The sequence below is a fragment of the Macaca fascicularis genome, chromosome 3 (genome assembly GCF_037993035.2).
Source record: "Macaca fascicularis isolate 582-1 chromosome 3, T2T-MFA8v1.1".
Classification (NCBI taxonomy): Eukaryota; Metazoa; Chordata; class Mammalia; order Primates; family Cercopithecidae; genus Macaca; species Macaca fascicularis.
In genome coordinates, this window is record NC_088377.1 from 2,445,384 (window position 1) to 2,470,242 (window position 24,859).

The 24,859-nt window shown below is 49.3% G+C and overlaps 3 protein-coding genes across 11 annotated transcripts in view; 1 reads left to right on the top strand and 2 right to left on the bottom strand.

The window, feature by feature from the left end:
* TSPEAR (thrombospondin type laminin G domain and EAR repeats) overlaps window positions 1-24,859 on the top strand; it is a 226,175-nt gene that overhangs the window by 93,294 nt on the left and 108,022 nt on the right. The gene's annotated exons all lie outside the window — the stretch shown is intronic.
* KRTAP10-8 (keratin associated protein 10-8) lies at window positions 5,011-5,867 on the bottom strand. Its single transcript, XM_045389401.3, has one exon. The coding sequence runs from the start codon at window positions 5,818-5,820 to the stop codon at window positions 5,011-5,013; it is 810 nt and encodes a 269-aa protein (XP_045245336.2). The 5' UTR covers window positions 5,821-5,867.
* On the bottom strand, window positions 15,734-17,421 carry LOC102123108 (uncharacterized). Of its 9 annotated transcripts, none has more exons than XM_065541296.1 (3): window positions 17,230-17,421; window positions 16,892-17,199; window positions 15,734-16,423 (listed from the first exon to the last, which is right to left on the bottom strand). In XM_065541296.1, exons 1-3 carry the CDS (start codon window positions 17,419-17,421, stop codon window positions 16,135-16,137), a joined length of 789 nt encoding a protein of 262 aa, XP_065397368.1. In that variant the 3' UTR covers window positions 15,734-16,134. The 9 variants fall into 9 exon arrangements, with proteins under 9 accessions (XP_065397368.1, XP_065397363.1, XP_065397364.1 ...); XM_065541291.1 differs by adding an exon at window positions 16,546-16,725 and having other exon boundaries at window positions 15,734-16,431; window positions 16,945-17,394; XM_065541292.1 differs by adding an exon at window positions 16,493-16,725 and having other exon boundaries at window positions 15,734-16,372; window positions 16,945-17,394.

Below are 24,859 nucleotides of genomic sequence, written 5' to 3' on the forward strand. Positions count from 1 at the left end.
AAGTATCTTTGTGCATTCAAAATCTGCTAACACTCCAGCTTAGAAGTGCCACTTTTAGGAATTTAGGCAAACACGTACCTGAGTGTGGAAAGGTATATGGTGGAAACACCCGCAGAAGTGTCATTTGTAATAATTAACAACTGGAGAGACATTCAGGGCCATCCACCTGGCATTGCAGCCATCAAGTGCAGCGTGTCCACACTTTGGAACACTGCGCACCTAGCTGAAGAAAACCTTAAGATATTTTTCTTTATTAAATAGGCAAAGAATAATGTGTGCCCCTGACATTGTGATTGTATAGCTGTTAAGAAGTAAAGACTCAGGGCTTCTTGCAGGCAACCTGGTGACAGCCACACCTCGCCAGCGTCCCTTGCCTGCAGTTGCATTTCTAGGAGTCTGTTCTCAGATTGGCTCCATCCTGTTTGAAACCACATCTGGCTACATCTGGACCTGTGTGTCCGTGTGTTTCTCTCGCCCTCTGGTCTGCATGTGTCCCCACGCTGTCCCGGGCTTCCCTGCCATTGGGGCCTTCCTGTTCCCACTGGCCCTCCGCCCACCCAGCCCAGCACAGGGAATTCCGGAGGCTGTGTCTCTGTTCTCTGTTCTGCATCCCAGCGGCAAGCCTGGGGCTGGAGCAGAGGGTGTCCCTGAGTGTCTGTGAGCATGCACAGGAGGCCAGGATGCCCAAGCTGTCCATGAGTGGAACTCCCTGAGCATTGGGATAGCTGGAGCCCAAGTCTCCCCCCATGTCTCACCTCCCAGCACAGCTGGGGCCTGCCACCTGCTAGGAGTCAGTGTGAGTGCTAGAGCAATGAACATGGTGGACGTGGCCATGCTGGGGGTGCGGAAGGGGTGAGCTGGGGGAGGCGTGAGTGAGTGAGTGGGTGAGTGAGTGAGGTGCGTGGGGCTTTTGGGGTTTTAGAGACCCCCCATGTGTGTTTTCTGCCAGGGCTCCCCACTGCACCTTCCTTTCCTGGTTGCTTTTCCTGGTGGGTGTCTAGGCTGTGGCACATGTTCCTCCTAGGAATTTTTAGCACAGCCTTGGGGCTGTGTTGAATTGGCTGGGCTGTTCGGCCCCAGGAGCAAAAGTCAGACAAAAAATACACCTGAGTGGGCAGGTATGGCTGGAGCAGAGGCTGAGGCTTGGGCGGACACCTGCTGCCATAGGGCTGCTTGGTGTGGTCACACCGCAGACTCTGCGCTGCCTGCGCTGAGCCAGGTGTCTGGTGCACAGCTGCATTGCCGTGGTGTCTCGTTCTCACTGCTGAGCAGAACTCTCGAAGCGGATGCTGACCAGGGTCTTGTTTCCAGGTACACAAAGCCAGGCTTGCCCCACTGATCTGAGAACAGGGACTGGAGGAGTTGTGGGAGGTGGAGGAGGAGGCTGTGAAGCTCTGGAAGGCACCTGGCAGGGAGGAGAAGGAGGCAGGGCCAGGCAGCATGGTGAGGGTCTGGGGACCCCGGGTCGGGGGTTGACGGGCTCTGAAAGGTAAGAGCCCCGTGGCTGCATGCCTGTGACATTTGGGCCAGTGTCCCAGCCTCGTGTCTGTGGCCATGTAGAAGGTGGTGTGGAGTGGAGAAGGGAGAGGCCCACCCCCAAGGCAATGTCCTGGCAGAGAAAAAGAATTGTAAGATCTCTCCCCACTTTAGAGACAAAAGGGCACTGTGAGAGCATCCACCTCCCTTGCGGTTTGTTCCCTGCTGTTGTGTTGTTGGAGCAGAGGTGACCCCGGCAGGGATGTGGGGCAGCTGCCTTTGCTGGCATCAAACGGATGCAGCCTTGGGCTGGAGAGCCTAAACGTGCATGTACTGACACATAGAAAGCCCCGTCGGGAGGCCCGGCTGACACACTGCACTCTGCCCAGGCGCTGCCAACCAGTATCTGTGGAGATGGGGTGGTCTCTCCGTGCGGCCTCCGCTGGGGGATGTGGCTCTGCAGGGACACCTTGTTGCTCAAGCACCTCCTGACAGTGGCTTTGGCGTCCCTGGTGGCCCCGCCTGAAGCACCTGTCTCATGGGAGTGTTTTCCTTGATGAAGACCTCGCAGCAGCGTCCAGAATGCTCAGGACCCGGTCCTGGGAGGGCGCTGCTGGGTTAAATGAGACGAGAACGTCAGGGTCACCAGGGCAGTGCACAGACCACTCTGATTCCAGTTTGGGGGCTTTTTGGGAAATGTGGATACGACTGTTGCATGACGCTCTGCTTCTTTTGGTAACTATATATGTAGAAGTTGGCCGTCCTCAGCTGCACTCGTGGCGGGCAGGCGGGAGAAGGCTTTGGTTCCCAGGAGGCACCTGCAGAGGCCCCCGGGGGAAGCGCCGCCATGTGGTACAACACTGAATTTCAAATGGTTCCACAGAAACCAGAATAAATGTTTTAAAAAACAAACCTTTTATCATGGAATTAATGACATCTGGTTAATCTGGGTGGTGGGATCCCCGCTGTCATTCATTCTACGATAAAAGTTTCTTTAATCCCCCAGCTATGTCTCTGGAAAATACGCTGAGAGGAAGGATCCCATCCACTTATTTAGACAAACTGCTGAGGCGTGTCCCCAGGCCAGAGAGCGTTGCCTCGCTTGGCACCTGCGCGGCCTGGGCTTTGGCCCGCAGCCTGCGCACTGGCGCTCCCGTGTGTGTGCGGCTCAGGGGAGCGCACGGCCCTCGTTCAGGGCCTCCCCGTGGTGCGGCGCTGGCTCCGTTCACCTCCATTCCCTCGTGGATGGATATTTAGGTGGTTTTTAATTTTTCATGGTAACAAACAGTGTCGCTTTCGTACATGCGCCGGAGACTTTTCAGCACTGCGGATGGCGGGGTCCAGGAGGGCCTCCCACATGGTAAGATACGGCCCCGCCTCTTCCCAAAGCAGTGGTGCCAATCCCCCAATTCCACAGCCTTTTCTTCCGGGACAGGTGGGGTGAGGTGCCTGGGGTTCCTGTCGGCAGGACCCTGCCTTCCAGGGGTGCCGATGTCTCAGGTTCCAGGGCCGTTTGGGCCACTGCGTGGGAGTAGCCTGTCCATGCCTATTTCCTCCTGGGAGTTTATGCCTTTGTCTCATTGAAATCTTCTCAGTTCAGTGTCTTCTCTCACACCGTGGCTTCCTTTTTCACTGGTTTCCTGCTATGGTCTTGTGGCATAGAGAGGTTACTGTCTGTTTATGGAGTCAAGTACATCGGCGTTTTCTTGAACTCTTGCTCTCCGTGTCTCATTGGAGAAGTCTGTCATGCATTCAACTGTCTGCTGGTGATGGTCCCTGCAGCCCAACATCCCCGGGCAGGCCCGGTCAGAGGGGAGAGGGACCAGAGCAGGAACGTCCAGGAGCCCCACCGCATGGCCCCACCAGGAACCAAGCCTGGAACCGGGAGGAGAGGAGGGCAGACCAGGGACTCTGTTCCACCATCACCCGGGCCCTGGGATTGGTCACTCACGAATAGCAGAGGTTTCTTGGACTCCCTGTCTGCGAGGGACCCACCCCAACAGCCCCCCCAGGGTGGGTGCCTGTTGTAGAGCCGGGCTCCCTCCAGCCACTATGACTACTGGTCATGTCTCTGGGTGCTGTCCCCCGGAGGTGATACAAAGTGCACGACGCAGGCCAACTTAGGGCTGCCTGACATCAGTGCGGACAGCCATCGCCAGCTCAGACTGTGCGCTGGGCTTGAATGCGTGGGGAGGGGGCAGTGATGCTGGCCGCACGGATGGTGAATCAGTCAAAGCAGAGAGGTGGGGACTTGGTGCTGTGCACGGAGCAAGATGGGGGAGCTGAGGTCCCCAGAGACAGACACCAAACACCCCAACAGACACCAGAGCAGGAGCTCATGGGGTCACCAGGTGAGGGACCTACGGCGGGATGGGCAAGCCCAGCAGAGCAGGGGCCCTCCCTATGCCTCTGGGCAGGGTAAGAGGAGGAGAGGCCTGAGCTGGAGCTGTGTGGATCCCTGATCCAGGTTGGGGGAGCAGAGCCACAGGGCCTTGAAGAACCTGGCCAGGTCTGCCCTGGGAGAGATTAGGGACAAGCCTTGAAAATCACAAGTCACGCACCTAAACGACATGCAGGATGTGCATTTCAGGGGCAGGGGGCGACAGGCCTTGGGGAATGTCCCAGTCAGCAGCAAGCATTCCACCCCCATCCCATCCCTCCACCCACTCCATGATGCTTTTGTCTCCATCAAGATCCTTGGGGAATGTTGCATATCCCTCCACCCACCCCATGATGCTTTTGTCCCCATCGAGCCCCTTGTCTCCTGTGCAGGTGCAGCACCCCTCACTCTCCCCTTGCGTTGCTGCTAAACGGGCAGAACCCTCCAGTGGGCGGCACACAGGGACAGTGACCAGGTCCGGAGGCTATGGTGCCTGGACCCCAGACCAGCTTCCTGGCAGGTGACCCTGCAGGGTGAGCTCTCCCAGGTGGCACAGTGGGTAGGATGGTCCTGGGACCTGGAGAGCCCCACAGCCCAGGGCACGGCAGTGAATGACCAGGCTCAGGAAGACCTGGGCATGGGGGCTGAGCAAGGACTGAGCCTTCCTGGGCATGGCCGTGAGTCCCACCTGGTGACCTCCCTGGAGGAGTTAGGCCACTGTCCCCTGTGACTTCTAGGTTAAGTCACTCACTCCTAGAAACAGTCATGGCTGGAGGAGACCAATGTCAGCTCAAAACCGTGTGTGCCCCCAGGAGCACAGCAGGAAAAGAGAATCAGGTGACCAAGGAGTTTATTGGGGAGCAGGAGGAGGTGCTGACAGGTTTAAGTCGAGGCCCAGTGACCCACGGCAGAAAAGCTGGGAGGGAGGACAGGGGACCCAGCAGGCAGCTGGGCACCTGCTGGGAGGCAAGAGCTGGGGAACAGCGACGATGGAGGCTCCTGGGAGTAAAGAGGGGGAGGTCACCTTAGCACAGGGGAGACACGGGGACCCCGTCTCAGGTAGGGGCAGCCACCTAACCCAGGTCGGGACCTGAGCCGGCTGGCCCTAGTGGATGTGCCCATCAGCAGCTAGACTCCTGGCCTGAGAAGAGGGCTCAGCAGGCCGGGCAGGAGCATGCAGGGTGGCAGAGGAGGGACATGTAGGAGGCCGGGCGGCAGCAGCGGGGCTGGCAGGAGGAGGCAGGGGCACAGCAGGAGGAGATGGGCATGCAGCAGGTGGACCTGCACACGGGGCGGCAGAGAAGGGACACGCAGGAGGAGGGTCTGCAGCAGGAGATGGTGCAGCAAGCCGGCTGGCAGCTAGACTTCTGGCAGCATGAAGAGGAAGACTCAGAGCAGATGGGCACGCAGTAGATGGGCTTGCAGCAGATGGGCACACAGCAGGCCTGTTGGCATGGGGAGGAGGTGCAGTAAGCTGACTGGCAGCTAGATTGCTGGGAGTGTGGGGAGGAAGCTCCAGAGCACATGGACACACAGCACACGGGCTTGCAGCAGATGGGCACACAGCACACAGGCTTGCAGCAGACGGACTTGCAGCAGACAGGCACACTGCAGGCCTGTTGGCAGGGGGAGGAGGTGCAGCAAGCCAGCTGGCAGCTAGACTGCTGGCAGCATGAGGGTGTGCAGGAGCTGGTGCAGCCTGATTGGCAGGGGCTGGGCTCACAGCTCACTGGGGCACAGACCAGGGCCAGACAGGGGGGTGGGGCACAGCAGCTAGTGGTATAGCAGCTGGGGGCACAGCAGGGGGGCTCGCAGCAGCTCTCCTGGCAATTGTCCACCTGCCAGGAGGAGCCGGTACAGGTGCTGGGGGAGGAGACTCGGCTGACACAGCCCACGTCACTGGAGCAGACAGACATGGTGGATGCAGCAATCACATATGTCCTGGTGCAGCAGGTGTCAGCCATGGTGGGTGCTGGGATGGGTGGTGTGAGTGCTGGTGTGAGGTGTGTGTGTTTGCGTTCCCTGGCTGCTGAGGTTTTATACCCTCCCTGGGTATTTTCCTCACAGGAGTCTCACAAGCATTCCTTTTCCTTGTTGTGGCTGAGACTTTGCCTCCAGGCAACCCTAATTAGTTTACTTGCTGTGGGATGTTACTGTGGTCCCAGGACTGCTGCATGTGGTTGGGTGATGCTGGCCACTTGCAGGTGTCTGTGCCCAGCAAATACACACAATGATGCTGAATGTCTGCTGGTGGAGCTGGGAGTCGAATAGTTCATGAGTTGGCGAGTCTGGAAAACCCGGCCCCACTTTCCTCCTCTCTTTGCCTGTGTGTCTTTGCTATTGGGGTATTTGGTGCCGAGGTGGGGTGTGTTTTACCAGCAGATGCTCTTCACCTGTCCCAGAGTCCTGCTCCACTGAACAATGGGTGTCTTGGCTGGGAATGCACCCCTGGCTCCACACCCTGCCACCCCCACCTGCTCCATCTGCAAACTCTGGTGGGGATGCCCCTGTATTAGTCCACTTTCACACTGCTGATAAAGACATACCCAAGACTGAGAAGAAAAAGGGTTTTAATTGGACTTACAGTTCCACATGGCTGGGGAGGCCTCAGAATCTTGGTGGGAGGTGAGAGGCACTTCTTACATGGTGGCAGCAAGAAAAAATAAGGAAGAAGCAAAAGCAGAAACCCCTGATAAACCCATCAGATCTCATGAGACTTATTCACTATCACTAGAATAGCACAGGAAAGAGCGGCCTCCATGCTTCAATTACCTCCCCCGGGTTCCTCCCACAACATGTGAGAATTCTGGGAGATGCAATTCAAGTTGAGATTTGGGCAAGGACACAGCCAAACCATATCGTTCTGTCCCTGGCCCCTCCAAATCTTATGTCTTCACATTTCAAAACCAATCATGCCTTCCCAACAGTCCCCCAAAGTCTTAACTCATTTCAGCATTAACCCAAAAGTCCACAGTCCAAAGTTTCATCTGAGACAAGGCAAGTTCCTTCCACCTGTGAGCCTGCAAAATCAAAAACAAGCTAGTTTCTTCCTAGATAAAATAGGGATACAGGTATTTGGTAAATACAGCCATTCAAAATGGCAGAAATTGTCCAAAACAAAGGGGTTACAGGAACATGCAAGTCCAAAACCCAGCAGGGGAGTCAAATTTTAAAGCTCCAAAATGGTCTCGTTTGACTCCAGGTCTCATCCAGGTCATACTTATGGAAAAGGTGGGTTCCCATGGTCTCAGACAGCTCCACCCCTGTGGCTTTGCACCCCTGTGGCCTCCTTCCTGGCTGCTTTCACAGGCCAGCATTGAGTGTCAGCAGCTTTTCCAGGCACATGGTGCAAGGTGTCAGTAGATCTATCATTCTGGGGTCTGGAGGATGGTGGCCCTCTTATCACAGCTCCACTAGGCAGTGCCCCAGTAGGGACTCTGTGTGGGGGCCCTGGCCCCACATTTCCCTTCCACACTGCCCTAGCAGAAGTTCTCCATGAGGGCTCCGCCCATGCAGCAAACTTCTGCCTTGGCATCCATGCATTTTCATACATCTTCTGAAATCTAACCTCAATTCTTGACTTCTGTGCACTTGCAGGCTCAACACAACATGGAAGCTGCCAAGGCTTGGGGCTTCCACCCTCTGAAGTCACAGCCTGAGCTGTACATTGGCCCCTTTCAGCCATGGCCGGAGTGGCTGGGATGCAGGGCACCAAGTACCCAGGCTGTACACAGCATGGGGACCCTGGACCTACAAAACCACTTTTTCCTCCTAGGCCTCTGGGCTTGTGATGGAAGGGGCTGCCATGAAGGTCTCTGACATGGCCTGGAGATATTTTCCCCAAGGTCTTGGGGATTAACATTAGGCTTCTTGTTACTTATGCAAATTTCTGCATCCAGCTTGAATTTCTCCCTAGAAAATGGGTTTTTCTTTTCTATTACATAGTCAGACTGAAAATTTTTCAAACTTTTATGCTCTGCTTTCCTTATAAAACTGAATACCTTTAACAACCCCCTCTCCCTGGTGTACATCTCTCTCAAGGCCCATCCCAGATGCTCTTCTTAGTTCTGCTTATCTCAGAATTATTAAACAATGCATATGCTCTGCTATTTCTTGCATTTTCAATTTCAGATATGATCTGATTTCCTATTGTGGAGGAAAGTACTTTCTCTTGTTTATCACCAGGCCCATGAAAAGTTCCCCTCTTCCCATCCTCAGAAGGCAAGGACAGTAAAATATCAATATTTGGTTAAATCAGTGTTCAGAATGTATATTATAATAAAGTAAGTATTGTTCATAGCCAAGTATGAATAGTGGAACCAGATTAAATTTCCTTATTTGTACATGTTTTGTTTTTGTTTATGTTTTCCCCCTCTTGGAGTTAAAAATTGCTCCTCCCCAAACTCTGACTCATTCATCCCCATGCTCCACTCAAGAGGTTCAAATATAACAATCTATTAGCTTCATTTATTTTTTGGAAACATCTCTCTTAGAACTCTCTTATTTGTGGACTGGTCTCTATTGACTGCTCCCTCAGCCTGGTACACAGGTTTCCTGGGATCTCCCTTCACTCTTGTCTTTGAATTTTCATTCATCTCTCTCCGATGTTGACTCCATTACTTCCTGGATGCCTTGTCTTTTTCTTTCTAGATTTATGCCGTTGTTTTGGTGGAGCACATCCTCCAGTAACTTTCTGAAAATGGGTGCAAGGAAGATATATTTCTGAGCCATAGCGTGACTAAAAATGCCTTTATTCTGCTCTTCTATTTGATTGATAGCTTAGTTGGATATAATCTGGGTGGAATTGTTTCCCCTTAGAATATTTTGGGGAAGTTGTGGAACATTTCCAGAATCCTAAATGATCCCTTGTGCTGTCTCTCTGTTGACCCCTCCTCCCTAAGTATTAGTTGCTGTTCTACCTTCTCTCATCATTGGTTAGCTTTGCCTGTTCTATGGAGCTCTTTTGTTTTATGATTCCTTTTGTTCAGCACAATATCTGTGAGAAGCACCTTGTTGCTGCATGCATCAGTACATCACTCTTTTTTTTTTTTTTTTTTTTTTTTTTTTTTTTTTTTTTGCTACCCCATTGCATTAAATTCTACAATGTATTATTTGTCCATTCTCTTTCACAGTGTTAGAGATTTGGATTATTTCCAGATTTTGGCTGCTATTAATAGTGCTGCTAGAAAAATTATTGTAAACTTTTTCATTGATACTTTTACTAATTTCTCTTCATTGTGCTCCCAAAAGTGGAACTGCTCAGTCATAGATAGGCATGTGTTGGTTTAGCATATACCAACAACTTTCTAAAGAAATTTACATCCCCACTAGTTGATTTTATAATTCCATTTATTCTGTATCTTTACAAAATGAGGTTTATCAGTCTTTTAAAATTGGTTTATTTTGGAAAGTGTGTAGGAATATTGCACTGTTGCACTAATGTGCATATCCCTGATGAGTAAAGCTGCTCATTGAACCTTGGATATCTTTTCTTGTGAAGTACCTGTTCAAGGCATTTGCTTGCTTTTTAAAATATGGCTACTTGTGTTTCTTATTGATTTGCAGAAATTTATTACGTATTCTGAATATGAGTGATTGTATATTTGCGATGTGTCAGTGAATGTTCAATAACTGGCTTTTGTTTTTGTAACAAAAATCAAAGCAGAAGTCCTGATTGACTGCATTTGCCAACGTCCACATGTGAATACTCCCAGCCCAGCTAAATCCAGGCTGCCAAGACAACGTCACTTAATACAGAGATGGGAAGAGAGGGGTGCACATTAGCTCCCATGAGCCAGGGCATGCTGACTGTAGTGCACCGCTTGATATGGGAATTGCAGATAACTCATCCAAGTCTGGGGTTTAAAAATAAAGTTTTTAAAAAGTCAGTTTTATTGAAGTATGATTCCATACTGTAAAAGGTACCTATTTAAAGTTATCATTTGATAAGGTTTGAGAAAATATACACTCATGTAACCACTACCTGGATTTTCTATCATCCCCAAGTTTCCAGGTGTACTTTTCATGATCAATCCCCACCCCTCCTGACTCTGCCCCAGCAAACAACTGATTTCCTCTGTATCTCAAATAGGTTTGTCTTTCCTGGAATTTCATATAAATCAAATTCTATAGTACAATTGACCCATGTGTCGATGGACACATGGCTTGTGTGGCAAAAGCTTCTTTAAACATTTGTGAGCAAGTCTTTGTGATATGATTTCACTTTTCTTGGGTAAACACATAGGAGGTGGAGTGTGTGGGGCATGTGAAGGGGGTGTGTGTCATGTTTATGACACCACCAAACTGTTTTTCAGAGGGATTGTTCCATTTCATGTTCCCACCCCAGCAAATGTAGGAGAGTTCCATTTCCTGCACACATTTGCTGACACTCGGTATTGGTCGTCTATTTCAATTTGAGTCATGGTTATGGATGTGTTGTGGTATTAATAGTATCATTTGATGAAGAGACGCTCTTAATTGTGGTAAAATCCGATTTACTAATTTACTATCTTATGTGTGGCATTTTTACCTCCTGTTCCCAAAATCTTTGCCTACCACAACATCGTGAAGACATTCCCCTATATGTGCTTCTAGAGCTTCATTATTTTTATTTCATTTATTGTTTATTTACTAATTTTTAAATTGACAAATAATAATTGTGTGTATTTACTGGGTATAATGTGATGTTTTGATCTATAATGTGATGTTTTGATCTATGCATGCATTGTAGAAAGATTAAATCAAGCCCTGTAATACCAGCACTTTGGGAGGCCAAGGCAGGTGGATGATGAGGTCAGGAGATCAAGACCATCCTGGCCAACATGGTGAAACCTTGTCTCTACTAAAAATACAAAAATTAGCTGGGTGTGGTGGCGCACACCTGTAGTCCCAGCTACTCAAGAGACTGAGGCACAAGAATCGCTTGAACCTGTAAGGCAGAGGCTGCAGTGAGCCAAGATCGTGTCACTGCACTCCAGCCTGGTGAGAGAGCAAGACTCTGTCTAAAAAAAAAAAAAAAGAGATTAAATCGAGCTACTTAACATAACCATCATCTTACCAACTTACCATTTTTCTGGTAAATTAAAAATGTATTCTTTTACCAATTTTGAAGTATGCAACACATTATTTTTATGTGTCACCATGCAATGCAATAGGTCACTAAAGCTTTTTCCTCCAGTGTGATGGAATTGTTGTTTCCTTTTATCAACATTCCCTTCCCCCATTCCTCCCCTCTGGCAGCCCCCAGCCTCTGGTAACCACCTTTCTGCTCTCTGTTTCTAAGTTTGACAGTTTTAGATTCTAGACACAAATCATGCCATTTGTCTTTCTGTGCCTGGCTTATTTCACTTAGCATAATGTCCTCCAGGTCCATTCAAGTTGTCACAAATGACAGGATTTTTCTCCTTTTCATGGCTGAATAGTATTCCGTTGTGTATATATGCCACATTTTCTTTATCCATTTGTCTATTGATGGACTTAGATTGATTCCATACCTAGGCTATTGTGAACATAGGAATGCAGACCTCTCCCCAACAGAATCATTTCAGTTATTTTAGATATAAACCCAGAAGTGGGATTTGTGGATCATAGGGAAGTTCTATTTTTAGTTTTCTGAGGAACCGCTATACTGTTTCCTGTAGTGGTTGTACTAATTTAGATTCCCACCAACAGTGTACAAGACTTCTCTCTTTTCTATGTCCTCCCTAACACTTGTTCGCTTTCATCTTTTTGATAAGAACCATTCTGACAAGTGTGAGGTGATGTTTCATTGCATCTTCAATGTGCGTTTTCCTGATGACCAGTGATGTTGAGCATTGTTAAATATACCTGCTGTCCATTTAAATGGCTTCTTTTGAGAAATGTCTGTTTAGGTCTTTTGCTCATTTTTATTTATTTATGTAGTTACAGTTTTTTGAGCCAGGGTCTTGCTCTGTTGCCAGGCTGTTTTGTCCATTTTTAAATTGGGTTATTTATTTTCTTGCTACTGGGTTGAGTTCCTTATTGTGAGCAGTAGCCCCTTGTCAAATATATGGTTTGCAGATTTTTTCTCCCAGTCCATGGATTGTTTCTTCACCCTGTTGATTGTCTCCTTGGCTGTACAGCTTTTCGTTTGATGCAATCCCATTTGTCTATGTTTTCTTTCATTGGGTGTGCTTTTGGGGTCCTATTCAAGGAATAATTGCCTGGACCAATGTAATGGAGATTTTCCACTATGCTTTCTTCTAGCAGTCTCACATTTCAGGTCTTATGCTGAGGTCTTCAGTGCATTTTGAGTTGATTTTTGCATATGACGTAAGATGAGGGTCCAATTTTAGTTTTCTGCACATGGATATTGAGTTTTCCCAACACCGTTTATTGAAGAGTCTGTCCTTTCCCCATCGTTTGTTCTTGGCACCTTTGCCAGAAATCAATTGACAGCAAACACTTGGGTTTGTTTCTGGGATTTCTGTCCCATTCCATTGGTTGATATGTCTGTTTTTATGCCAGTCCCATGGTGTTTGGATTACAATAGCTTTAAAGTATTTTGAAATTAGGGAGTGTGATGCCTCCAGCTTTGTTCTTTCTACTCAAAACTGTGTTGACTATTCAAAGTCTTCCTACTCAAGACTGTTGGCTATTCAGAGTCTTTTATGGTTTCATATGAATTTTAGGATTGTTCTTTTCTATGTATTTGTAAAAATGATATTGAAATTGTTAGAGATTGCATTGAATCTGTAGATAGCTTTAGGTAGTATGGACATTTTAACAATATTAATTCTTGTAATCCATGAATATGGGACATTGTTCCATTTATTTGTGTCTTCTCCAATTTCTTCTCCAATTTCTTTCATCAATGTTTTGTAGTTTTCAGTGTACAGATCTTTCACTTCCTTGCTTAAATATCTTTCTAAACTCTTTTTAATGCTATTGTTTCTTTATCTCTTTTTTGGATCCTTGTTCATTGTTAGTATATAGAAATGCTATTAATTTTTGTATGTTGGTTTTGTAACTCGCAACTTTATTAAATTTGTTTATCAGTCCTAACAGTTTGAAGACTAACAGGTAGAGTCTTTACAAGAAAAGAAAACTACAGGCCAATGTCCTTGATGAATATAGATGCAAAAATCCTCAAAAAAAAAGACTAGCAAACTGAATTCAACAGCACATTAAAAAGATCATTCGCTATGATCAAGTGAGATTTATCCCAGGGATGCAAGGATGGTTCAACATACATAAATCAATAAATGTGATACATCACACTAACATTAGGAACAAAAACCACACGATCATCTCAATAGATGCAAAAGAAACATTTGAAAAACTTCAGCGTTCATTCATGATTAAAACTCTCAAGAAAATAGATATAGAAGAGATGCACCTCATCGTGATAAAGGCCATATGCAACAAGCCCACAGTTGACGCCATACTCAGTGGTGAAAAGCTGAAAGCTCTTTCTCTAAGATCAAAAACAAGGCAAGGATGCCCACTCTTGTCCTGGAAGTTCTAGCCAGAGCAATTAGGCAAGAAAAAGAAATAAAAGATACTAACATAGGAAAGAAAGAAGTGAGACTGTCTCTGCTGGTGATGTGATCTTATATAGAGATCTCATTATTTTATCTTTGACATTTAAGTCTAGGGTTCACCCCTAGTTAATTTTTGTGCATGGTGTCTCGATCGTCAGTGAGATTGGCTATCTTATCCTATGATTTTTGGCCATTGGACATCTTATCCTATAATTGAGTATTTCCATCTCTTTTAGTAATTTCTTTTAATGTTTTCTTTATAAATTCTGAATTTGAATCCTTTGTTACATACTGTTGAAGATAATCAGTGCTGGTTCAGAAACCAACAGAATTCAGCACATCAATGGCTTAAGCCCACAAAGCCTTCCCCACTCCTCACATCGCCATCCAAGCATGCCGTGCCCCTACCTTGTGGACCCACTCTGGCACGGGAGCCTCCAAGATAGCCTGGCAAGGAAGAGAGGCAGCAGGGCTCCCAGAACCTGTGGCCAGGAAGTGGCAAACATCTCCTCATGCACGTTTAACCAATAGAAACTCATCGTGTGGCCCTAACTAACTGCAAATGGCTGGAACCTGCCAGCCCATGTGCCCAGGAGGGAGACAGTGAGCCCGCAGACTACCCAAGATGCCCCACAGGTGGCTTCTCTGGATGGGATTGGTGGGAACTTTGGTTGTGTGCTTGTGCTTTTGTGTGCATTTTACTGCATTCAAGATTGTCAACATTTTCTCTAATGATTTGTGCCTTTTGCATTTTTTATGAGATATTGGTTCTTTCACCAAGGATGGCAGTAGGCATTGTTGACAAGGGGCAAATAGTGAATGTCCAGGTGACAAAGGGCAGTTTCAGCCACCGTCAGCTTCTGTGGTGCAGCTGAGAATGGCCCCTTGGAGGAGGCCTCCTCTCTCCGCCCAGCCCCCTGGTGCGCCCTTCCTCTGCGCGAGCCTCTGAAGTTCCACCTTGGAAAGGAACTTGATGTTTCTTCCCCACAGCACACCTCCCTTGAAGTTCACACCCGGGGCGTGGGGGCGTGTTTGCACAGAAGCTCACATGCCTGGATGCTTGCTGGGGCCATGCCCTGGGGGAAGAGCCAAGTCTGGGATGCTCAGAGGAGGACGTGCTTCTCTGAGCAAGGCCCCTCCGTCTTGCTGTCTGTGGGATTCAGGTGCCTGTAGTTGGGGGGCTCACCACATGGTCCTCTTGGTGCCTCCTGGACAGCCAGAGGGAAGCCAGTGAGGCAAAGCCTGGCTGCCGACTTAGGGTGCAGCCCTCATGCCAGGTGGGGTATGTGGGGGCTTATTCCTTGCTGGTGCTCCAGCCCCACGCCAGAGTTTCAGGTCACAGCCTCTGTGGCCACCACAGGGGAGGGATGGCTTGTTGCAGGCGCAGGACGGCTCTGCTCCTCGTGAAACCCACGATGGCCTGGCCTCACCCAGCCTCCTCCTCTGTCTCCACCCCATCTGGAGCAGGAGTCAAAGGAAGCACCACCAGAAATGTGCCCAGCACTGTCCTAGGACAGCATTGTTGTCACTTGGGAAGGGCACCCTGGGGCCCCAAGGCCACTCAGGGTGGCGATTCTCCAGGAGGACACAGGCCACAGAGGTCGTGGTATCCACGGCTGTGAGTTCCCACAGGAGAGGACACTGAGAAAGATCAGCCAAGAGAAGGATGCCTGGGACCAAGTCCAGGGTCACCAAGCTCAGCTTTGGAGGCCTCTCCCGGGGCAGGGGTCACGCAGGACCGCCCTTACTCCCCTTGCAAGTAGCTGGGACTCTGCGTGTGTGACGTTGGGGACGCCCTGCCTGGTGGTGTACCCAGGGATTGGTCACATGAGCAGCTTCTGCCTGGGCTGCGCCAGAATTCCAGAGACTCCCAGCGGGGACGGGAGTGTCTGCCTAAACGACGTGGTACAAACAGCTCAGGCCCAGTGAGTGGGGCGGGGTAAGCCCCTCGGAAATCCCAGTTGCCATATTCTAGCCAAAGGCCAGACCAGCCAGCAGGCCTCAGGACGGCCGTCCCTGCCCACTGTGTGGACCTTTTCTGCACACACGGCCATGGGGTTTCCTTTCTGGAGCCAGGGGCTGGACACAACCCAGTTTCCGGGGAGCCCCCAGGGCAGCTCCACCCAGGGCAGGCGCTGCTGTTCGATCACTCACCTCTCCCATCCCTCAGGCCTGCCTACCCCTCGGACATCCCTGTGGTGAGGGTGGGGCGGGGCTGCCAGGACACCTGGGAAGGACAGGGACCTCGTGGCGTGGGAGCAGCCCAGGACCACCCATGGGTAGGGGGCATCAGGCAGGGGTCTTTGGTTGTGAACAACAAGAATGAATTCCAGTTGTACTTTTTAGGAAAGGAATTTATTAGAAGGGTCTGACCTGTTCCCATGGTCAGGGAAGACAGAGAAAGAGGCCCAGGCCCACAGCAGGGGAGGAGCAGAGCTTGCCACTGGGCCAGGGCAGTGACGAGAAACCCACACCGGATACGTGTCTACCCTCGTTTCTCCCCACACCGGGTCATGGGCTGGGAGGACCCACTGACTTTGCTGGGTCACTGCCCACCTGTTGCTGGGGAGGCAGGGCTGGGTAACTGGGGGAAAGTCAAGACTTGGAGAAACAGCTGAGCTGCTGCTAGGAGGAGAAGTGCACACTGGGTGGCCAGCTGGCCACTGACGCCCACTGCAGGGCTCAGGAGCGGGATGTGGAGAGCCGTCAAGGGTAAAGAACCCAGGGGTGCAGGGGCAGTGAGCACTCGGCTTTGGATGATCTTAAGGAGATCACTCAGCAGCTGGACTTCTGGGTTGAGGTGGGGCCGCAGCATGCCGGGCGGGAGCACACAGGGCGGCAAAGGAGGGACACACAGGAGGCTGGGCGGCAGCAGCTGGACTGGCAGGAGGAGGTGGGGGCACAGCAGGAGGAGACAGGCATGCAGCAGGCAGGCCTGCACACGGGGCGGCAGAGGAGGGACACGGAGGAGGAGGGTCTGCAGCAGGAGGTGGTGCAGCAAGCTGGCTGGCAGCTAGACTGCTGGCAGCATGAAGTGGAAGCCCCAGAGCAAACAGGCACGCAGCTCACAGGCTTGCAGCAGACAGGCACGCAGCAGCCCTGCTGGCTTTGGGAGGAGGTGCAGCAAGCCGGCTGGCAGCAAGACTGCTGGCAGCACAGAGAGGAAGCCCCAGAGCAGATAGGCACACAGCAGATGGGCTTGCAGCAGACAGGCTTGCAGCAGACGGGCACACAGCAGCCCTGCTGGTTTTGGGAGGAGGTGCAACAGGCTGGCTGGCAGCTAGACTGCTGGCAGCATGAAGAGGAGTCCTCAGAGCAGGTGGGCACACAGCACACAGGCTTGCAGCAGACAGGCACACAACAGGACTGCTGGCAGGGGCAGGAGGAGCAGCAATCTGACTGGCAGCTAGACTGCTGGCAGCATGAGGGTGTGCAGGAGCTGGTGCAGCCTGATTGGCAGGGGCTGGGCTCACAGGCCGCCTGGCAGGAGGGGTTGGGCACAGAGCTCACACAGCTAGACTGCTGACAGCACAAAGAGGAAATCCCAGAGCAGATGGGCTTGCAGCAGACGGGCACACAGCAGGCCTGCTGGCAGGGGGAGGAGGTGCAGCAAGTTGGCTGGCAGCTAGACTGCTGGCAGCATGAAGAAGAAGCCCCACTGTAGACGGGCACACAGCACACAGGCTTGCAGCAGACAGTCTTGCAGCAGACAGGCACGCAGCAGGACTGGTGGCACAGGGAGGAGGTGCAGCAAGCTGGCTGGCAGCTAGACTGCTGGCAGCACGAGGACGTGCAGGAGCTGGTGCAGCCTGATTGGCAGGGGCTGGGCTCACAGGCCACCTGGCAGCAGGGGCTGGACACACAGCTCACTGGGGTGCAGACCAGGGTCAGGCAGGGGGCCGGGGCACAGCAGCTGGGGGCACAGCAGGGGGGTTCACAGCAGCTCTCTGGGCAGTCGTCCACCTGCCAGGAGTCAGAGCAAGAGTCACAGGAACCAGGAAGGCAGACGCGGCTGCCGTAGCTCATGTTGCTGGAGCAGACGGACATGGTGGACGCGGCCATGCTGGGGGTTGAGCTGGAGGAGACGGGAGTGAGTGGTTGAGTGAGTGGGTGAGTGGGTGGGTGAGTGGGTAAGTGGGTGGGTGAGTGGGTGGGTGAGTGGGTGAGTGAGTGGGTGAGTGGGTGAGTGAGTGTGTGTGTTAGGTGCTCAAGGATGTTGGCTTTTATATCTGTCCCTGGCCTGTTGTCCCAGCTGGAGTGTCAACAACTCCCACCCCTTCCTTGTTTGTGTTTGAAACCTAGAGAACTCTTATTAGTGTGAGTTTCATGTTTAGTCCTATGAGATGCCGTTCAGTTTGTGAAGTCCAGAGTCTATATTTGGGTCTGTTGACACACCATCACCTCCTTTGGCTCCAGAGCATAATATTGAAGTAGACAGGGTAGAATGTCTGGAAATAGAGTGTCACGGGGGCCTATGCTGGCTGCAGGAGAGATCCATCCATCCTAATCCCAGTGTCTGTGGGCCGTCGCCAGGGGACTCTGCTTGTCTGGATGGCTGTGGCTTCTGGAATGCCAGGCTCGAGAAACCCCAGTCAGTGATGGCGTGAGGGTGGAACGTTCCTAGAAGTGACTCCCCACACTCTCTCTGTTGTATGAAGTCCCCCCTCAAGGGCTTTAGAGCAAGTGGCAAATGGGAAAGGGTGGACAGTGGTGTGAGCCATTTGCCGTCAGGTTCACAGTAGTTCCTAGGGGGCTGTGCACCCCCTCTTCCATATGGGCACTTAGGGAGGTCCCAGATCCCCGTATGGGGCCTCCCATCTCCATTTGCTTTTATCCCGAACACTGTGACCCTGTGAGTCTAACCCAGAACACCTAATGCATCTCCTCCGCGAAAAGCACAGCCACCCGCGACAGCACTGCTGTGTGAGAAGCAGAGAGCACTGCTTTCGCTTCCAGTGTATTTTCTTGATTGCTCACTAAGTCCTTGGTCACCCCAGCTAGACATCTGATCTAAGTCTCCATTTCTTCTGCAAATAATATCCAATTGGCCATCACGTCTTTTTGGTTCTTTCTGCTAAATGTTTCCGATTTTATCTGATACTTTTACTTCTCAAGCATTCATTTATTCACGATGCAGTGAGTCCTCCCCTGTGCTGGAGATTGCACCAGGTGCTGAGAATGTGAAGGTGAAGGGTCAGTAGCCCTGACGGTGCGCCCCACCAGGGAGGGAGGTGGGCTGCTTGGTGGCTGGTGATGTCAGTGATGACTGGGCAGAGCCCAGCATGCATGGGGCCCAGAGGAGTGGCCCCTTTCCAGGTGAGAGGGCTCCAGGGGCCCTTCTGGTGGGGTTTGATGCCCAGGCAAACCTCAGAGGCTCAGGGCGTTCTGTGTCTCTATCTGTGTTTCCCAGTCCAGGCCTCTTAACTCCTAGGGGATTTAAGAAAAGTACAAAAGGCCTCAGAGGGCTAGAAAGTCAGTTACGTGGTGGGATGAATTGTCTTTCTGTATATTTTGAACTATAAAAATAATATAAATTTGAGCATGGCCTGGTTCCTCCAGAGGTATAGGATCTGTTCCTATAGGATGGAAGTACATTGAGAGAGAGAGAGAGAGAGAGAGAGAGAGAGAGAGAGAGAGAGAATGGGGGCCTCTGTTTCCATCTGGGACAAAGTAGCTGTGTCAGACATATACTCCTACTGAGAACAACCTGAAAAGCTGAACAAAATGTTTTAAAAATGATTCCTTGAAAGCTCTCATAAAAGAGCTGTTGAAAAAACTAAAGGTAATAGAATGACATCTTTAAAGGGCTGAAAGAAAATCACTGCAAGCCTAGAATTCTAGACCAGGAAGAACATTGTTCAAAGGTGAAAGTGAAACAAAACATTTCTGGATAATAACTGAGCAAATTGAACATGAGCAGACCCACATTACAGTAACTGTGAACGGGAATTTTTCAGGCAGGATGACTGAAAGATAAAAATGCAGGAAAGAACCAGGAGGATCTGAAAGGGTAATATTATTATATTTATAATGTCTTGTGGGGTCTAAACTACAAGCAGAGAAGTAATGCATGATGACATTAACAATAAAAGGTGAGAAGGATAAATGGAGTGAAAGTTTTCTAAGGTTTCAGGATTGCTTTGGAAGTGGTAGAAATGCTGATGTATGAATGCTGACACTTGAATAATCTAAGAATGTGTGCTATAATCTCTAAAGTGACCACTGAAGAGACAGCAAAAACTATGTACAAACAATAATGTTAGAAGTAAGGCTCAGAGTCGTAAGGAAAAATGGGCACTTAGACAAAGGATTTCTCAGCAAAGCAAATTTACTTCTGTGCAGAAGGGTGTTTCCCATATGGCTGGTTGCCACGAGAGCACACAGAACAAAAGACACTAGAAGTTTTTATTCCTAACAAGACTCCTGCCCCGTGTCCTTTCCCCATTGGCTGCGGTTGGACTGCACAATTTAAACTAGACCCGACTGGCTAAACATTTAAACTTTCTTAGATAAGGTGGATGCGTAATGGGAGACATGGGAGAGGAGGAAGGGGTCATCTATGGCAAACTGGAGAGCCAGTCTTTTCCTAAACACGGAATGGAATGTGAGCTGGTGCTGATAACACCACCGATGCTGCGGCATGCCTGGGCATGTAGTAAAGTCAGAAAGTAGAAAAGGAGAAGAAAGAGAGGGGGCGGGGTACTAGGAATTAAAGAATAAAAGGTTGAGCACACTGAAGAGAAGCCTTGCCATATCTTATGAATAATGAATAGAACAGAAGAAGGAAAATAAATAATAAAAAATACTTGATTAATCCAAAATAGACAGGAAGTGATTTCTAAAAGAATCATTAAAATTTGGGACAAATAGAAATTGTACAATCAGATGGTAGATAGGTATAAACTAAATATCAGTCAATAAGTTAAAGTATCAGATATTCCAATTAAAATATATTGTTGATCTGAATAAAAAATAGAAAACCTAACAACTACATGCTGCTTACCAGATACAGAACCTGAATACAAGAGTACAGAGACCAGGTGCCGTGGCTCCTGCCTGTAATCCCAGCACTGTGAGAGCCTAGGGCAGTCGGATCACCTGAGGTCAGGAGTTCGAGACTAGCCTGGCCAACATGGTATAAAGCCCCATCTCTACTAAAAATACAAAATTAGCTGGGCATGGTGGTAGGCACCAGTAATCTCAGCTACTTGGGAGGCTGAGGCAGGAGAATCGCTTGAACCCATGAGGTGAAAGTTGCAGTGAGCTGAGATCGCACTACTGCCCTCCAGCCTGGGTGACAAGAGTGATACTCCATAAAAAAAAAAAAAAGAGAGAGAGAGAAAAAAAGAAAAAGAGCACAGAAAGCTTGAAAGTAACAAAATGGAATAAAATACACCATGCAAACACTAACTAAAATGCTGGCGTGACTTATGAATATCAGAAAAAGTAGATTTTAGAGCAATAGAGATGAAGAAAGAAATGTATAAAGCTAAAAGAGTCAACCTACCAGGAAGATGTAACAATTCTAAATTTGGATGTATCTAATTACATAGCTTAAAACATAAAATTAAAAAATTAAAATAAAAACTGTTTTTTAATTTTTTAACTGACAGCTAAAAGTAGAAATAGAGAAAAGGGAAAATCATAGTGGGGGATGTTAATACACCTGTCGATAATGGTAGGAAAGGAAAGAAAAATCATCTCAGAGTAGAAAGGGCTATTCTAAGTTTTGAGTAAAACACGGAAGCCATCTAAAAAACCGATAAAACTAATTACATAAGAATTTTTAAATTGCAGGAGAGAAAACATCATAAACCAAGTCGAAAGACAAACAACAATATGGGAAACACATTTCCTATTCATATATCAGAGAAAGGGCTAATTTACTTAATATCCAAAGAGCTCCCACAAGTTAAGATCAATAACAGCAACATAACAGAAAATGAGCAAAGGATACAGAGGGACAACTGAAAGAAATATACATGGTTCTTAAATGTGAAAACATGCTCGGCCCCATTTAAAATGAGATAAAACAAATTTCATGGCCATATATCATTTTTTATATTGGAAAAAATGGAAACCATTGATGTTCCCGCTACGGGTTGGTGAGGGTGTGGGCAGACTACCCAGATGACTCGCTGCTGCTGGGCTGAGGATGGTTCCACAGCTTTGGCTGGCAGTTTGCTGCTATGCATCAAAATTCAAAATCTCATGCCTTTGAGCCTGAATCACTAGGCTGACATCCTGTAGATACTCCTGGGTGGATACACGGTATGTGCAAAGGTATCACAGCCATGAGATTGTCCAGACAGTGGGAAACAGACTCTAGGGTGGCCCCACATCCCTCACCTCCTGGTGGTCATTGGCTGTGTGCCCCACACCCCTTGAGTGTGGGTGGGCCTGTGACATGTGTATAGACACAAGGAGCACAGAGACGTGATGGGACGTGCATGATCCCATTACGTAAGGTCGTAATGCTCATCTTGGGAGGAATCTGTCTCCCTGGCTGGCTGTGAAGAAGCCAGCACATTGTGAGCTGCCCATTGAGGCCACATGGAAAGAGATGGTGGCAGCCTCCGGTTGACAGCTGGTGAGAAACTGAGGCACTTAATCCAAGAAGCTGCAAGTAACTGAGTTCTGCTAACAATCACATGAGCTTGGAAGTGGATCCTTCTCCAATTGAACCTTCAGATGAGACACTCTGATACGGCCCTACAGAGACCCCAATTTAACTGTGCCTGGACTCCTGACCCACAGAAACTGAGATGATAAATGTGTGTTATTTGAACCCACTAAGCTTGTGGTACTTCATTACATGCAATGGAAAATGAACACACAGACCAACATGGAATTCTATGCAGCTGTAAACAAGAGAGAGATCATGATGTATGCAGAGGAAAGGAGCTCCATGTTTACAAAAGCATAGTAGGTAGAGTATGACATAATTTGTATTTTAAAAATTTATGTATACAGAGGCATTATATGTATGTATGTGTATGTACATATCTGTTGACAATATGCATAACAGAATGAGGTGATGTTTTGCTTTCCTGTCTCAGCTCGCATATGGTAAACAGGTGTCCTTGTTACGTTCTCCTCAGTGCCGCGCGTTCCTCCCTGATGCTGCGATCTTGTTGTTTAAAGTGTCCCAATACGGTGCTGCTGTGCTGCTCGGTGTCCGGAGCTCAGAAGGCTCCAGCACGTCTTACAGAGAAAACACATGTGTTCAACCAACTTCATTCAGGCTCTACGGGGCCGTTGGCTGTGAGTTCAGTGTTGATAAATCAACTATATAGATGCAATAAGGTGTCTTTAGACGGAAGCACTCATAAGACATGTCTATGCATTGATTGGTTGATGAGAATGTTGTGATCAGAGGCTCATGAGACCATAATCCTGTGCTTCTTCCTGTAGGAGCACTGGTTCAGTATTTGGTTATTCGCTGCTGGTGGAGACTTTATAGAACAGAACCTCTGGGAATAATGAGAAGGAGTTGTGTGTGTGTGTGTGTGTGTGTGTGTGCATATATGGAAGAGGCAGACAGTTGTGTGTATGTGTGCATACATGGAAGAGGCAGACAGACAGAGACAGACAGAGACAGAGAGAGACAGAGAGAAAGAGAATAAATGGGTGAAAGTAGCTGCTTCCTGAGAGGAGAATTGAGTGACTGCTTGTGTTCACTTAAAAAAATCACAATCTGGCCAGGTGCAATGGCTTAGGCCTGTAATCCTAGCATGTTTGGGAGGCCAAGGTAGGTGGATCACTTGAGGTCAGGAGTTTGAGACCAGCCTGGTTTCACCAACATGGTGAAACCCTGTCTCTACTAAAAATACAAAAATTAGCCAGGCATGGTGGCTTATGCCTGTAATCCCAGCTACTCAGGAGACTGAGGCAGGAGAATTGCTGGAACCGGGTGGTGGAGGCTGCAGTGAGCTGAGATTGTACCACTGCACTCCAGCCTGGGCAACAGATTGAGACTCCATCTCAAAAAAATCACAGATCTGTAAGTTTGGAAAAAAAGAGGAGACTTTGTTTCTTCTACAGGGGCACAGCCTGCAAGAAGGCCGTCCTGCAGGCTGGGAAGCACAGCTCTGGCCAAGACCAGGGCCAGGAGGAGGCACTTCAGAACGGGAGGGGCTGGGGCAGGAGCTCCACGCTGACCAGGTTGGCTAAATACACGTGTGCAATAGGTTATGGAGGAATAGTGAATATTCATGAAGGAGGAAACGAACAAACATGCATGTAACATACAACCTGTTTTCACTCTGGGGTTGTGAGAAACACGGTCACCCGTCCAAATCCAAAGAATGGAAGTAGAGGCGTGAGGAACAGTGAAAGTGAGACTCTAATGACGGTCTTACAAGACCAGGTGTCTGATGGGCAGGCACACCCAGCACAGTTTCAACAAGCAATTTATCCCCTAGCGTGCAGGTCCCTCCCCCGTTCCTCGCAGCCTGAGTCCTGTGGGGTCGCAGTCTTCCCGGACGTCACCTAGGTTTCATTATCCCCTTATAAGGTTACAGCTTGTCCCCTTCCCCACTTTACGTTTTGATTTCTCAATGGCAAAAGTTTCTTTCCTTTTATGGGTTAACCGTCCCCCACTTTTGCTTCCTCCCCTCTGACTTCTGTGAGTCTTATCACTCTTCCCAGATGTCTGTACCGTGTGGCTTGTCACATCTGCAAGGGAGCTGCCTGGACTTGCCAGGGCCTGTTTTCTGAATATGGACCACTTAAAATGTACTTCTTGGCCGGGCGCGGTGGCTCACGCCTGTAATCCCAGTGCTTTAGGAGGCCGAGGCGGGTGGATCACAAGGTCAGGAGATGGAGACCATCCTGGCTAACCCGGTGAAACCCCGTCTCTACTAAAAATACAAAAAACTAGCCGGGCGAGGTGGCGGGCGCCTGTGGTCCCAGCTACTCGGGAGGCTGAGGCAGGAGAATGGCGGGAACCCGGGAGGCGGAGCTTGCAGTGAGCCCAGATTGCGCCACTGCACTCCAGCCTGGGAGACAGAGCGAGACTCCGTATTAAAAAAAAAAAAAAAAAAGGACTTCCTGTAGGGTGGAATCTTAACACGTCAGTGTGTCTCAGTGAGGCTGTAAACCTCGGAGGTCTTCTCGGGACACAAAGGTTCTCAAGAGGTAGCTTCTGTAAATCAGCTGGAGCCGGTCCACGGTCTGGGTCCCTTATCAGGAGGAGGCTCCTGAAGTCAGTCTCCCGCCCAATCAGAGCTGTGGTCACGGCTGTGGGACGTGGTCAGTTGGCGTCTGCAGGTGGATGGGCCGTGGTCGTTTGAATCTTGCTCATCCTCATGGCGGGGCCAGTGCATGTTTAGCCGCTGGAGAAAAGGCAGCAGCCGTGGTGTGAGAGCAGAGTCCGTCCTCTCAGTGTAGGGTACTCAGCTCGACCCTTGCCTGGTGTGGCCTGAGGTCCTGTTTGTAATTTGATATCTTGTTGTCACAGAGTCTGTTCTGTGGGTCTTACCGTCTCTATTTTAACTTT